General features: G+C 37.4%; 1 protein-coding gene across 1 annotated transcript in view; it reads left to right on the forward strand.

The window, feature by feature from the left end:
• The window catches only part of MYO3B (myosin IIIB), a 196,591-nt gene that overhangs the window by 32,693 nt on the left and 146,930 nt on the right, over window positions 1–16,968 (forward strand). Inside the window, exons 8-9 of the mRNA XM_041473419.1 lie at window positions 1,844–1,920; window positions 14,045–14,190. Coding sequence (XP_041329353.1) covers window positions 1,844–1,920; window positions 14,045–14,190 — 223 coding nt within the window. The remainder of the gene's footprint in view (window positions 1–1,843; window positions 1,921–14,044; window positions 14,191–16,968) is intronic.

Genomic DNA, 16,968 nt, shown 5'->3' on the forward strand with positions numbered 1-16,968 from the left:
AGTTGAATTACATCAAATTAGAGATTATTCTTGCTTCTGCTTGTGTTTCTCTGTGATGCTGGAGGGTCACTTAGATCAAACTCAGTTCTTCATTTTCCCAATAGTCACTTTGAAACATCTTATCCTCCTTTCCAGAACTGTGTGTTCTTGAACTGCATCTGAGATCTGTTATAGCTCTACTTGAGGCTTGTGGAGTGCCTCACGACTGAAAGATCTCAGATTAAGTACCCAAACACAGTGGATGCTTTGGATATTTTTAGGTTAATCCCTGGAAGTAATAATCCTCTGCCATTTTGTGGGAATGTTAAGTAGATTAGTTGCTTGGTGAGTGGGGAAGAAAATATGTCAAAAGAAAAAAATAATTTTAAATTTAGTGTAGGGTTGGATATATTAAATAAGAAATGAGAATTCAAATCAATGGGGTTAAAAAATTAAATTATGACCTATTCATATGACCTGTTATGACTGAATGTTATCCATTCAGTCGAGAAAATGAGGCAGAATCTTGATTTTAAAAAAGCTGCTTCATATTCAAGGCTGTAGATATGGATATTAGGTCACAGGGAGGGTTACACAGATATCTTTAATTAAGGCTTTTCTTTACTGGATGACTTTACAGTTTGTTTTTTCAACATAACACACATTTCTTCCCTCAACTGCTGTTGACAGCATAATATATTTGAATAAATGATGGTCACAGTAAATTGACCTAAAATGTCTGCAACTTATCATTCATTTATGCTCATGCTCACCCTCTCTCAGCTCTTTGGTATTCTGCACTGTTTTGGAATATCCCTAGATAGCAGCTGTGAATTAAGGTGACTGAAGAGAGATCGCAGTGAAATGAGTAGTGTGTGCTAGCTGTTAACTGTTTCCCAGCAGTACTCACAAAATCACTGAAGACTTGCAATTACACTGAAAAATTAAAAACAAATGTAAAATTGAATGTTGGAATCAGAAATCAAACTATTTAACTTACTAGTCTAATTTTTTTATTTATTGGCATCAGTCAATGTCTATTATATGTGTTTCTGCTCATTTTTCTCTCTGGGTAATGCCAAAAGAGCAAACCACTATGGTTTTTGTTTTTAAAAAATATTAAAGCAAAATGTATTTCTAAGTTAATATTGGCTTTGTGTGACCTCACTGGACTGCTACTGAACTGAACTCATTCAAAAATGTGTTGACCAGAGCACAGAAGATTGGCTGTCAATGTTCATTCTGATTTGTTAACGTTGTTTGATTGCACACTAGTTCATTCTTTTGGTTTTTTCAGTTGTGCTTCAGTAGTCCAGCCCCAATCAGCAAAGCTCTGAAGCTGATGTTTTGTTTTAAGTATGTGTTTAATTCCCTAAGTACAAGCTGCAGTGTGAGCTTGAGCTTCTGAGCTTTTCTCATTAGGGAAAGATTTAAGCAGGTGCATAAGTGTTTTGTTGAACAGGATCCCCTGCAGGTATGCTAGTGAACAAATTCCCAGTTTGTGATGTTCAGGCAGTGCATTTCTGAAACAAAAGTTTTAAAGTCAAGCTGTAATTGTAATAGTTCCCATTTATACTTAAGAAAATAGCGGAAAGAAATCTGGGATATTTATGTGACAATGGAATTTTTGAGTTTGAATAAAAGTGCTTCAAACTGAAAGTCATTCACAAAAAGAAGAATCTCTGATAAACTCTGTAGAAAACAGCAAGCTGAAATCAATTAAACAAATAATTTGCACCTACTTTGGCTAGGCATTCTGCAGCTGTGCTCACAGGTTTGGGTTTTGTTTTCCAGATACTTGAAATAAACTTTCCGAAATGTCATTGAATTTGAAGCCAAGTCTCTTTAATCTGTTTTGTTGCAGGTGTTTCAGCCCAGCTCACCAGCACACGGCTGCGTCGAAACACCTCGGTGGGAACACCCTTTTGGATGGCACCTGAGGTAGGCAAATGTGCCTGTCTGGCTTGTCTCCATTCCTGGCAATACACATTTTGTTGCCACTTCCCCATGGTAGGACAAGTGTTGAAACAGGAGTTGTCTGTTTGTAAGTTGTCCAGCCTTTGTCACAGTACAAGCCTCTTTTCTGTTAAAGGCCATGTGAGTTTTGGGGAATTTGGGATGGAATTTATCTATTACAAATGCACACAGGTCTACTTCTGTAGTTTGAAGATTTAAAAGTATTGTGCAAACATTTGTTTTAAAACATTTAATAATTTTTATGCATCTGTTTTTGTTGCTAAGGAAGGCTGATTATGGCTGAGGAGAGAAAATACGCTGCTGCAAGGGGTCTAAAATTGATCTTGCACAGTCTCACAAAGAATGGTTGATATTTCACCATCTCCATAACAACCAGTTTACGTCACAAAGGAGACACGAGATACCTTAGAAACCACTGTGAAAATATTATTTATGGAATCACCTTGATTTGAGACATTTCTAAAATGAGACCTCTATAAAATACTTCTCTAGATAATAATGGACATATTATGAAAGATTTTATTGAACATGGATTATAATAGGTTATTTTCATGGCACTGTTCTGCTTGAATAATTGCCATCAAGGGCAGTAATTATACTAAATTTATTTTCCCTGCCATGTTGAAGGTATTTATTCTCGTGGCAGAAAGCCAAAGAGATAAGCAGATATTTTGATCTGAAAAATTTTGACCTGAAAGTACAGCACACATGTAATCGAGGTATGTTATGTACGTGGCATACCAAACAGGAACAGGTGTAGCTTTGAATTCTTGCTCTTTTGAAAAGATCTGTTGAAAGAACCGACCCAGTACCATAGGCATAGTAACCCATATTACATTTGCATGCCATGAGTCACACCAGGCTTCATAGGTGTGCCAGTACAGCAAAACAGCTGTAAGGGGCTTAGATATCCATTATGCTGTTGTGGAAACGGCTTTTAAATGACAGGTTGCATAACATGCTTGCTCAAATCACTGCAGTTGCTCATATAAATGACAGGTTTCAAGTGATGTGCAGGATGCAATTTACTTTATTTCTGGGGAGATCTTTATGGTATTTTAAAAATATGCACCCAAATTTTTATGTGAGAGATCGAAGATTAGGACTGCAATAAAACAAAAAGAAAATGAAAAGGTGTGCTTGGGTAACAGTTTATTAGGAAGAGTGTTTTCTAGATGAGATTGCGGTAAAATCAGTTAACACTAAAAAGGCACTTAAGGCAGTTTTTTGTACTCATTTACAAAAAATCTTTTTGCCTAAAGGTTTTTGACATAGGATAGAATTTATTTCAAACCCCAAAATATCATAAAATAACTGAACAAGAATGAAATGTTCCTAATCAGTGAAATAAAAAACATGTAGGCTTTTTTTCAATTGGACTTCATCTGCATGTGAAACATAGGTACCTCAGTCAATGCATAAGGTAATCATGGGATCTCATCTGGCAGTGAGAAGGGTGCATTTAATCTGAAGGGGGAGTGAAGAGGGGAGATGAAAAATCTTGCCTTGGAAGGAGAGACTACAATAGTGTTTCAGAGTAGAATATAGCTGACAGGAAATATTTTCCAGTGTAAACCGCAAGAAAAGAAAACCTGGAGAAGAATTATGCAGGATGTTTCAAGCTGACAGATGGGAATAACTGGATATAAGCAGGAGACAAACACGCTGAAAACTGGAATCACTAGATCAGCCTGGGCCACAAATGGTCTATAAAATGAAGAAAACCATATTTTAAGATTAAGTTTGCAAAACATTTCAAAGGGATTATAAGGCATGGCACTTAAAATAGCAGAAGCTCATAGGAAAATAGCATTGTCTGAGGGTGGTGTAAGGAAGGTATTCAACTCAATGTTCTTACTGACAGCATTCAAACTAGCAGCTTAACTGCTTAATATTTGAGTGACTCAAGCACCTTGGCTCCTTTTTTTCTGATGACTGAGGCTTGCTTAGCAGTATCAGGACAAAAAAGATCTGTCCTTGAGCATTTGTTTTGAGCAGAGCTTGTGATTCACAAAAATTTTTCTGAAAAATGAAAATACAGGTAAAAATTAGGCTGTGAGGAAGTAACAGAGAACGTGACAAGGATAAGTCAGTTTGAGAACAGCTTTAAAGAGGATTCACTGAAAATTAATAATTGTTGTTTAACCTAATTAATATTTTTCATACTTACAAATGTAGACTCTCAGAAACTGAAACACTTAATACAAGCATACCAATAAAAGATAAATAAGGCAGGATAGTGTTAGTATGTTTAAAGCTGCTTATTATCAAACACTTAAGTTACCTAAAATCTGCTTCTATTGTGCTAGGTATTAGATAATAGATAAATAAATTGTGTTACATGCTAGCAGGATGAATCAGATTTGAAGCTTTTGTACTGAACTGCCTTTACATCTGTAGTTCTAAGCATCAACACGTCTTATTTTCAACTTCCATTGCACAGCTGAACAAAACCTAGTTCAAATAGAATTGCAGATTTCTTTTTCCACACATATGAGTAGATTATCATGATCTAGCTCAAAACTTGAATCTTGAAACAAACTCAGAGTATCACAGAATAACAGGGTTACACAATCAAGTAGATGGAAAAGACCTCTGAGATCATTGAGTCCAGCCTATGACCAACTATCATGTCAACTAGACCAGGGCACTGAGTGCCACATCCAGTCTTACCTCAATCACTTCTGGGGATTGTGCCTCCACCACCTCCCCGGGCAGTCCATGTTTAATGTTTATGTTTAATCACCCTTGCTGTGAAGAAATTCTTCTTAATGTGCAACCTAAACCGTCCCTGACACAGCTTAAAACAATGACCTCTTGTCCTGGTTCAGATTGCCTTGAAAAAGAGGCTGACCCACCTGGCTACATCCTCCTTCTAGCAAGCTGTAGAGAGTGGTGAGCCTCCTCTTCTCCAGGCTAAACCCCCCCAGCTCCCTCAGCTGCTCCTCACAGGACTTGCTCTCCACACCCTTCACCACCTTCACCCCTTTCTCTGGACCTGTTCCAGCACCCCAATGTCCTTTCTGAGCTGAGAGGCCCAGAACTGGACACAGCACCTGAGGTGTGACCTCACCAGTGCCGAGTACAGGGCGACAGCCATTGTCCTGGCCCTTTTGGCCACACTGTTCCTGATACAGTCCAAGATGCCATTGGCTTTCTTGGCCACCTGGGCATGCACTGGCTCATGTTCAGCTGCTGTTGACCAGCACCCCAATGTCTTTTCCCACCGGGCCATTTTCTAGTCACTCTGCCCCCAGCCTATAGTGCTGCATGCTCCCCTTATTCAGATCATCATAAAGATATTAAACAGGACTAGGCCCTGCACTGATATCTGGGGGACACCACTAGTGACCAGACACCCACTGGATGAGTACCATTCTCCACCACGCTCTGGGCCCAGCCATCCAGCCAGTTCTGAACCCAGTCCAACACCTGCCCAAGCTGTGTGCTGCCAGCTTTTGCAGGAGTATGCTGTAGGAGGTTGTATCTTAAGGACCATCAAGTCCAGGTAAACATCCTCACCCACTAGGCAGATCACCTGGCCAAAAAAGGAGGTCAGGTTTATCAGGCAGGACCTGCCCTTCCTTCTGGCTGGGTAGGATCCCTTGGTATGCCATGTGATCACACTCAAGATGATGTGCTCCATGTACAGATATATGTACATGTTTGGCCCAAATTTAGTTTTAAGAATGGATAGAAAATGATACTTAAAGTTAGAAAGAACTGGAGAGATGCTGAACATAATTTAAAACTGAAGGGAATATGCTGTTATATTTTACTGATAACGGCTAAAAATTACACTGGTGAATGTATATTTATATTTTAAAAGGAACATATTTAAAACATACTTGATCCTTTGAAGGATTATGTGTTGAAATATGACACATGAGTAGGAAAGGCTGTGATACTGTGGTCAAGATCTAAGAATTCTGTAATAATGAGTTAACCAGAGGTGAAATCTTGGGTCTGTTTTCCTATTTTCAGAGATATTTCAGATGTCACAGTATTATGTAAAGCTGTTTCAACTCTGTGTTTTGAATATTTGTTACCATGCTGGCAGCAGGAAGTAATGATCAGTAAGATTGCTCCAGACACAGTTTCCCTTTCTCCTGCTGAATCAACGCATTCTCCTGGGATAAAATTCAGTACATCTGAGGATCAGAATAAATTTCCAAAGTGTTAGAACAGTAGGTGAATAGTTTAAATTGTCTTTCTTTTCCCAATGTCCCTTTGTATTCGTTTTTAACTTTAAATCTGATCATGTGTGTGTGAAGTAAGTCTAATCCTGAAACAATGAATAATATTTGCATTGTTTTAGTACAAAATTATGTGTCTGCATTGTCTAATAAAAAATTAACAAAACTAGATGGTAAAAAAGCACCCCCATAAGTAACTTACATTAATGTAGTTTAAAAATATGCAAAGAGAAAAAAAAAATTTGCACAAAAAATCACATTAACTTTGCTGCTGAAGCCAATATTTATTACAATAAGGGCTGCATTTAAGTCTTAGAATTTGGGAAAAAAATCATTTAATTGTAAATACATTTAAATACTGAATTGGGAAAACAGCATAGAAAAGATAATCCCACCACTAACCTGGGCCTTTTGAATCAGAATCCTAGGTTTGGGTTGGAAGGGACCTTAAAGATCATCTGTTTCCAAGTCCCCTGCCCTAGGAAGGGACACGTTCCACTTGACCAGGTTGCTCAGAGCCCCATCCACCCTGCCCTTACACACTTCCAGGGATGGGACACTTCCAGCTTCTGTGGGCAACCTGTTCCAGTGTCTCACCACCCTCACAGTAAAGAATACTTTCGTAATATCTGATCTAAACCTACTCTCCCTCAGTTTGAATCCATTACCTCTTATTCTGTCACTATATGCTCTTGTAAAAAGTCCCTCTCCATCTTTCCTTACATGTTTTTAATTAACTCTAAACAGATACAGTGATACATTCTTACGAAGCAATTTAGCAGAATCTCATCTTGTCATATTTCAGCCTATTCTGTTTGTCAGCCCCTTGCTTACATCAAGAGATTCAAGGTCAATTTGCTAAAATTAGCTTCTCTCATATGCACATTATCACTATACTTTTAATTGCCACCTAAGCAAGGAATTTTGTGCATGCTCATTTATAACGAGCTGTAGGAATCCACCACTTAGTATAAATAGGATATAGATTTCATGAATGGATATGCACTTACTTTTCTGCCTGAAAGCCATTTGAAAACAGTTGTACAGTGGAAAAGTATGCTTATTTTGTGATAAATAATATTACACCTTCTATAATAAGGAAAGTTTTGAAAATATTTTAATGTCTTCTGTGAAAGTATAATAGCAATTCTTGTATAGCTCATGATAAGAGATTATTAAATTAGCTCTTATTACAGTTTTTTAGTTTTATAGTCTTTTTGCCTTGTAAATTATAGTACAGGAGATAAGATTGAAAGTATCATTTACAAAAACCCCCCAAACAACTGTCCTCAGAATAAAACTTCACTGATAGAAACAAATCTGCTCGTTCTTGTATAGAACTTGTTTGTATCTGGCATCACAATTAATCAACAGTGAAATATTTGAAAATTCCACACATTTAAGGGGTAAAAATAATAAATGCAATAAATAAATGTTAAAGTTGAAGGTAAGTAGCATTAAATAATTTGCCACATAGGTGATGCTATATTAAGCCTAGGGTGAAAAGGAATTTCCCTCTTGACATACATTATGAAATTACGTTCTGTTTTTCGTGAGATTAAGGTGCTGGGACACTGCAGTGTACTGGCAATTATTTTTAGGAAATACTAGCTGTCCTCTTGAAGTGCAGCACTGCATTTGAATGCAGCGCTGTGCTTCATGTGGAACTAGGTATAGGCATGCCAGAGAGGAACTACGGAAGTGTAAGTGTGGGGAGGCATGGGGGGAAGAGTGAGAACAGTTGCTCTAAATAGATAGAGCAAGACTGCATGGATGAACTGAGGGACATAGAAGTGAAGTGATTTGCTTAAGAACTTACAGCAGGTCAGTGGCAGAATGTGGGGCAGGATTAAGTCTCTAAATGGCTGCACATGGTTGAAATGCCTGTGACTCTGAGATGCCACCTTCTGAGAGCTGACAGATGGATTTTAAAAAAGATTTCTTTTTCTGAATACAGATTTTTATTTCTTTAAAGAAATGAAGGAAATTGCCTTCACTGTCCTGGCTTTTCCTCTGCTTCCTTCTTTTCTGTGACTCTCAAACTGAAGCTTTAACAAACTGCTGTAGTAAGGAGTTATACTGACGTTGGTTGAAGTCCATGATGAAAACAGTGGATTTAGAAGTCTGAAATGGAATACAGAGGTTTCAAACTTTAAAGGACCTTACATACAAGAGAGGCAGAAAGGACAGCACCAGCAAGCTCTCCCTCAAAAGCAGAGTCTAAGCAGAATGCATCCCCTCCTCCTTTGCCTCCAGGAGAGCTCCCACCCGGGCTAGCATGGCAAGTGAAAAGTAGGTGGCAGCTGGAGAAAACCTCAGGGAACACTGCAGGTAGCATTGATGACATAGCTGTAGTCTTGTGAAGGGGTGTGCAGGAGTTGCTTCTATTTTGTTTCAACAGCTATGGAGGGTTTGTAAAGCTTTCATGTAGGGTGTTTAAAGATTTAAAAGACAAATCAAAACAACAAGCCCAAAACATCAGAGAAAATCAGTTCAATACCACGTGGGTCTGCACTGAGTTGCCTACATGAATTGTGTTTAGTTAGAAGGGTGGAGGAGGAGGAGCTCTTAGTTTTTGCTTTCTTTGTGAAAGAACATTTGAACATCTGTGTGAGGTGTGTAGTATATACACTTACTATTGAGGAGTACATTACTAGATCAGAAGCAAAATGTGCAAATTGTATTATTATGAGTAGTGATGGTCTCATGATATGAAAGCAAGATTTCTGTGCTTGAAAGCCTGTCAGTTTTTCTTTACTATATTATTTGATCCAGTAAAAGGTATTACGTTTCCCTACAAATGTAGCCTGTTGCCAGAGCAGTCTAATGGTCTCAGGAATATTTCCCTTGGGTGAGTTAAAAATAAAAATTTATTACTCACAGCTGGTAAAATTTGACTGCTTGAGATATAATTAATTTACAATAAATCAATATTAATTGTGATAATTACTTATAAGACTTATTTTAAATGTTATTTACTACTTATTTTGGGAAAACTTATAACAATTAAATAATTTTCTGATATACTATGGAAACATTTGTATAATGGTACAAAATAAGGAACTGAAATCCAAATAAGAAAATGCAGGAATATGGAACCAATTTCAATCACAAAATTGCTTTTTATTCAATATATGAATGTGCTTGAAGAGTGAAAGGAAAAGAGGGAAGGAGGAAGTGATGGAGAGATAGATAAGCATCACTTTGGTTGTCTAATTCAGTATCCCCAGTTCTGCTGTGTGCTATCATGAAAGGCTTTTTTGGTTTTGGTACATAGGGATTTGAAGAATATGTAATATCATATTTCCAAGGTAAACAAGTGAAGTTGGGTTGTGTAGTGTCAGATGGAGCCCAGAAGTTCAGTGGGTTGATTTCAGTTGGCTGGCACAGCTGGCAATCTTGTTTTCCTTGCAGCAAGGGTGACAACTCAGTGCCACGTTCATTTTCCATGCGCAGTGCTTCTCAGCAGCGCTCGCACGCACATGAGCTGCTTGGCTGGCTCTGTCAGCTGAGCCCAGCGCCGCCTCACCCAGCAGGGCAGCCTTGCCAGCTCCGGGCTCCTTCCTGCGCGGGGCTCAGCAGCACTACTTGTGCAGCAGTTCTCTCCAGCTAGCACATCTGCACTGCTGTTGTTAGCCTGTGCTTGCAGCTCTGCTTTGTATTTACTGAGGCAAAGGGAAAGTAAGTTCACTTCTAATAATTCTGGGTAAACTTAAAAGGGTTTGATGTATTTTGCTTCACCTAAACATGTGTACAGCTTCCTCTCTCTGTGCAAGTCAATGACCACTGTCCAAATAATAGGTAGTTCTCTGTATTAACTGTTTTCCTTCTTCTGAATCCACCTTTGATCTGCAGCTGCACTTGCTGAAGTTCAGAGAAATGTTTATATTGATTTCAAAGCAGGCAGAATTATATCCTTGAATGTAAAATTTTCTTTTCAAGATATAAGTCATCTTGTGTGTCTCTGATTTTTTGTATTTCTGTACAACTTAAAAATCACACAGAATGCCTAGGCACTGACTTCTCTAAATTGCCTCTACTTAAAATGACTGATTTGTTTATGTATCATTTTTCCAGACATGTGAATTCCTTATCCCCTCATTCTGTACCAGTGTGGCCCTCAGCACAATTAGTGTTGACAACTACCATCACACTTTCTGTTTCTCTGTCTGGTGTTTGAATGGTTTTCAACCTACAGCAGTATGACTGGGTATGAAATTGTGATGAAATTACATCTAAAACAAAAGATTACAGCCTGTCTCCTTAGCAACCCAGGCCACTGTGTGCATGCAGCCAGCCCAGGCTGAAGTGAAAGACTCTGTTTATTCCCATGATGTTTACTAGCAAATCTCAGGATTAGCTGCATCACCCCCTGAGGCTTTGCCATGAACATAATGCTTACAGCAAAGCAAACTATGTCTTCTGTTTTGCTTTTACAAGCAGGGGAGGATTTTGCTGGATATAAAATTGGTAAAAATGTGCTGTCTTTGCACAAGGAAAGAAAGGGAGAAGCATGTTCTGCAGTTTCACATCGTATCTTCTGGGCTTTCTGTCTTCATACCCCACTGGGCCGAGCAGGCCTCAGCAGTGCTGAGTGGTACTCTCAGCTCCAAAACTCCAATGAAAAGTAGAGATGTTTAAAAAAAAAAAGTGTCTCTGAGTTCCTGATAGAGAGAGGAATATAAAGAAAGATAAGTCAATAGCCCCTCTTGGTTGTGTCTTTTAGAGATTTTTGCTCTGCAGGGAGCAGCAATAGTTTTCAAGGCAATACAGGACTGGGGCATTCCCAAGGACTTGGCTGGCTTGTAAACTGTGACTTAAAGGACACTCTCCTTCACATTGCACGAGAGTGTTCTCTGCCAGCAAACACATAAAGCAAACTGCTGATGCACACCTTTCATCAAGGAAAAAAATGAAAAATTTGTTTCTTGTTTTAAAAATTGAAATTAGTCGCATCTGCATTTCTCCAAGGGGTACATAAGTTGGCAAGATTCTAATAATAAGTTCCACAGAAATTGAATACTCGTTTCAAACCAAAGTGATTGTTGCATGCATGTACATTCTGCATACTGGGTGAAGACTGTAGTTAATTTTGGATCTTTTCTGTGAGGCTAATCTCACTCTTGTCAAGCTAATGGTCTGTATGGTCCACTGGCTGAATGTCTTCTATTAAAAGTACATATATTAAGGGGAATATTTTTTCTAAAATAATCACCATAGCCTCTATAATAGAATGGAGGAGAATCTAATGGTGTCTAATTCCCCTTGATTAGAATGGCAGTATTTTGCCATAGTGTCGTTACACTGCCATGTACTGGGGGTGTATCTGTTAGGTGTGGAGCAGAAGACACAAAGAAATGTTATTCATTCCTTTCTCTTTGATAGGTAATACACTGTGAAGATGAAAAAAGCTCTAAGTCTTATTAGTGTACTTCGTTAAACTTTGTTAAGACCAAGATATACAGCAAAGTTTGTCAACGCCCTGCAGTTAGAAGCAATTGTGATGTGCTTGCTGGGAAAAATCATGATGTCTTTGAATGTGGGAGACCAGCTATGTGTGTGGCATTGCTGATGAAGTCCAGTGTGACCTTGAGCAGGTCCTTCTTTTCCTTCTTTTGAAAATGAGGTTGTGTTCCTCTGGATCATAGAATTTGAGAACAAATAGGCAAGTATTTGCAAAGGAATCAGTACACTTATGAGAATCCAGGCAACTTCCAAGGTATTCACCTCCCGGAAAATGGGCTTTAACAGATTTTATACTAAGCAGATAAATATTTTTTATGTGTTTAAAAAGGAAGGAGAGCACAGTGTATAAAGTTAGCCACGTATGGATAGGTTTCCAAGTCAAGGCCTTAGAAGCCAACTTGGATGATTTTTTTGGAGGAAGTCTTATTGAATATACAGATTATTTGGGGAACTGTATAGAAAACCCCCAAAATAAACAAGAAATATAAGCTTCCTCTTCAATCTCTGAGCAAAATGTCAATGATAGCCTCTTCAGAATATATTATTTATGTATCATTGATGGATCTCTGTACTGACTTTCAAAATTTTTGCATTTGACTTTTCTCTCTCATAAATTCTATAAGAAAATGAAATTATCATAAAGACATCTGAAACTGGTGTGTTTTAAAGCACTTTGCTTGAGTTGTGTGGAAGCTGTCTACTGTCCATATTTCATGAGATAGTGATCTCCATGATGAGATCAAAGCTATAGTGAACATTTTGAAGAACTAAAAATTATTCCAGAGCTTTTATTTAAGACATTCTGTTGAAGAAAAGGGAGATGGAGAAATGATCTTTGTGTGACAATTTTGAAAAACACTGGATTAACTAACAAACCTCTGCCTCTTCAAATTGAAGGAAAAAATCTCGGAATCCTCTTTTGTGGTGCTTATTTTAACTTTTCCCCTTTCTCTGGTATACCGACTGAAAAAATTGAGGAGAAAGAGTGATCTCAACACTTGTTAAATGTCAAAACATTGATAAAATATTTGGAAGTGTCTTCATTTTTCTTGACTGATTTGCTCTAGGAAAAGAGAAGGAATTAACTGATGTGCAACTTTAATGCAAACCTCCCCCACCCCCAAATATTTCAGTATTATTTCAACTGTGTTCCACATCCCATTTCTGATAAAATAAATGATGAGTGCACTACAGTGGGTCAAGAGTCCCAAATATGAGACAGACAGTTTCTATGGGCATGTTGGATAGAATCACTACCAGAGTCAGGAATGCCTTTGTGAGGTGCAGTTTATGGAGAAAGTAACTCAGAGGTTAAGATGGATTCAGCAGCTTCTCCAGGAAAGGTTTTTTATAACAGGTGACTCTCTGCCAGCAGCTACTCGCATTGCTGACTTGCATGTTGCAGTCCGTGCAAAGTGTTGTTCCAAACTGAAGCCCTAACACAGGAACTGAGAAATAATACAGAAGTTAAAAAAATATAAAATCTCTTCTAGAACATAGGTACAGCCACCCTAGGACATATTATTTTTATCTCAAGTACAAATTATTAAAGATACTTTAAAAACAATGGGAAAAACCATGGAAGTTTATACTTGCAATATGCCAGGATCCAACAAATTATTTTAAAGTAATTATTTAATTTATGAGATTTGGGAAGACAAACATGAGACACAATTCCAAATCATAATAAAATGCAGTAAAGCTGCAATTTTTGTCTCATCCCTTTGTAACGATAAGGGCTAAATTTAAACTTTGGTTTGAATCTCGCATTTCGATTCAGCTGACATGAATAGTCAGTGTATTAGAATGTGATCAGTGAGTTGGCTGGAAGCGTGCATTAAGTCTGTGATGTAAAACAGTTCTGATATCCAAGGAGAGATTCCTGCTCACTTCCGTTTTTCTTAGACAAGGTACTTGGTATGTTACTTAAGATTTTTCAAATGCAGTAAATACAAAACAAAACAGAAAGCAAACAAACAACAACAACAAAAAAGACAGAAATTACTGATGGAATATCCTTATCTAAAAACCAGCTATGCAAATCCATCTATCTTCATGAATAGTCATAGAAGTTAATAAGAATAACATCAATAGGGTTCTCTGCTATTATAATAGTTCTCTGTAAGTCATTCTTTCAAAAAAAAATTATTATTGATGTTCTTTGTCTAGATATTTGAAGCATCCCATGAAGGTTAATGTATTTAAAAAAAAAGATTGTTTTTAAAGAAAAGAAACATAAGAGTTCTAAGTTGCTGTTACCTTTTTGTGGTGTTTCTTCTGTCTGTTATATACAGGCAAAAGTGATGTGGATTTGATAGCTACATAGCCTTTTAGACATGACTCGAAAAAGTACTTCCATGTTATATCAGATTACATGAGTCATAAATTAGATTAAAGCATTGGTTTCTCTGCTTCTCTTCTGATAGGTCATTGCTTGTGAACAGCAGTATGACTACTCCTATGATGCTCGATGTGACGTGTGGTCCTTGGGAATAACAGCTATTGAACTGGGGGATGGAGACCCTCCTTTATTTGACATGCATCCGGTGAAAACACTTTTTAAAATTCCAAGGTATGGCACTAGATGGCCCTCCTCACTCACTAGTTTGTTCAAAGGTAGTCTACTCAAAGGAGAACTATTTGGCAAATATTTGTGTTTAAAAGCCTAAGAATCTCTTCTACAGAAAGACAATAAAAATCTGTAAGTTAAAGATTTTTTTTTAGTCTGGCTTCTACAATAATTTTTATTTAGAATGCCTTGAAATTATAAAGACTTATTTATTTTATTCTTACATTAGAATGTAAAATCATATGATATCCAAGTACCTTTCTTCCAACAGAACTTTTCTTACCTACTACTGATGAAAACGTTTATTCAAATGGAGAAGCCAACATTTGTTTATTTAACATTATTTGTTAAATAATGCTTTCAAATATTATTCCCCTAGAGCATTAGGCTTGTTTTACTGTAAAAGGAAAACATACAATTTTGACAGTGCTATGAAGCAGTCTGGCAGTTTCAGCAAACTGTAATCATAATTTATTTTTTCATTTACCTGAGGATGTTAAAATGTGAAGATTTGGATTGTCATCCATGGACAATCTCATATGAATTAGATTAGATTATATATCAAAAAGGGATATAAATTCCTTTCTATATATAGTCATGTAAATTAGCTGTATTATTTCATACTGTCTATATTTGATTTCATTTGTTTTCATTTCACTGAGTCTTCCTGAATAAGTGAGATTGACAGTGTGAAATAGAGTTTAGCAACAGAACAGTTGTAATAATAGAAGAAATATAGAAATTGTCCATCATTGATTAGGCTGGCATGTACTAGTATTTTCCACATTTTGGCTAATGAAGAATCACCACTGACTTAACAGTTTAAAACCTTCAGCAATACAAGTATTTGACCTTTTGTTATCTACACAGTTATCATAGGCCTTTAAAATTTTGTCTGATTGCAATTTGCATTTCTGATTAAGTCTATTTATATGCAGATGCAGTTGTGCTGGGTTCTGGCTCATGCAGCTATCTCCTTCTCCCCGCCTCAGACAGGAACTGCCACTGCTCTTTCCAAAATTATTTATACTGAAGCAGCAGTTGATCTTGTTGCCTTTTCATGAGTGTAAAACATGTCTGGCCAGTTAAGGCGAGGGAGACTTCAGATTACTAAAACAATATCTAAATATTTTATCAGTGCTCAAAATAGTGTAAGAGGACAGAAGTGGTACCAAAAGTAAGAGCAAGCAATAGGAAGATACAAAAAAATAGGGCATGTAGAGTCTTTGATTTCTGTCTACAGATTGCCTATTTCTCTATGTGCTGTTGCATCTCTGTATGACATAGCAAAACAAAGGTGAATTATCTATCTGATTAATCAAATAATGTGTATATTTACCAAATAGAATAATATCAGTTTTTGAGTTGAAATATTTTCCTCTGCTGTGCATTATATAAGCTATAGCCCTGCTGCTTCTAACTATGCATTCTTATTAGATGAAGTGAGCTATGATGAGTGCTGGATGGCATAAACACCTAGGGTATAGGAGACAGAGCTTTTCTCCTGGTACTTGTTTGAAATCAATTCAGAGGGACAGCAAATATGACAAAAAAGTGCATTCCCCTCTTAGAGTAGCTTGACAGTTCAGAAGAATTCTCGGAGCAGTTCCTGATAACTAGGCTGAAATTCACACATTTTTAACAACCTTTTCAACATGAGCATTGATGCTCTCAGACTCTAAGTGGTTCTTCTGGGCAGTGGGTGTTGAGTGTCCAGCAGTGACATATGGAAGCATTGGAGCTCACCTTCTGAGACTATTCAATCCAAAATCCTCTGAGCACAGTTATGGTGTGACTGTGGTTCCCTACAGTCAAGCTCTTTTTTATCTGGAAGTGCAAAAAGCTTCTGCAAATAACAGACAATAAATGTAATGGGTAATAATAAGCAGTAAACTTAATGAGCTATTGATTCATTGATTTTTGTATGTGATTTCTGTATGTGTTCTCCCAGGATAATTTTTTGTTGATTGGGCTGATTTGACTGTAGTTGGGAGAAGAGGTGACATTGCTATTTACAGTAAAAAACACTTAGATATCACTGAGTCCGAGAGTTATCAAGAATTAATTACTTGTTTGCTTACATTCTTGACTCCAGTTGATCCATATCTTTCTATTTATACTGCCTTCTGTGTACTAGACTGGTCTGTTTTCTGTGATGCTGGTTTCTTTACATTAGCAGGAAACTTTGCAGTGGTTTTCAAGTTTTGTTATCAAACACTGTTTAATAATCTATTCTCATGAATATTTTAAAATGCTAGTATTGGCAAAATTGCCAAAACTAGATACAGAAATGGCTGTGTGTGTTTCTGTAGACTTCTTCCATTCTCAAATGGTCAAGTTTCTCTGTCAGTTTAGTCACTGGCTTTTTTTCTAGCGAGAGCCAATTGTGCTTTTAGCCTTGGCATTGAGTTTCAACACAGTGAGCAGCAGAGCTAGACCTTAGTCTTAGAACGAGTATAATTTAAATCAATGAGTCTTTACTTTGACTTTATGAGATTTTAATCAACCATTAGATGAATAGTTTTGTACTGGCAGTCAGAGCAGTCAAATACCCTCAAGATCTTTGGCAATATCTTGGTGTGTAGAACTCAAGTCAAGGACGTCTGTTAAACTTAACTGCTTCTAGGTCCATGTCTGTGTTGTGTAACTAGGACCAGGGATGGACTAAACTCCAGACTGAATAGCTCAGAGGTTGGCAAAGGAGCACATCTGTGGATACACCCATAGAGTCCCAAGATGTGTTATATGGCATTGTGGGAAGAGGAGACCATTTAAATTCAG

The sequence above is a fragment of the Pyrgilauda ruficollis genome, unplaced genomic scaffold, assembly GCF_017590135.1.
Source record: "Pyrgilauda ruficollis isolate IOZ18807 unplaced genomic scaffold, ASM1759013v1 scaffold3, whole genome shotgun sequence".
Lineage (NCBI taxonomy): Eukaryota > Metazoa > Chordata > Aves > Passeriformes > Passeridae > Pyrgilauda > Pyrgilauda ruficollis.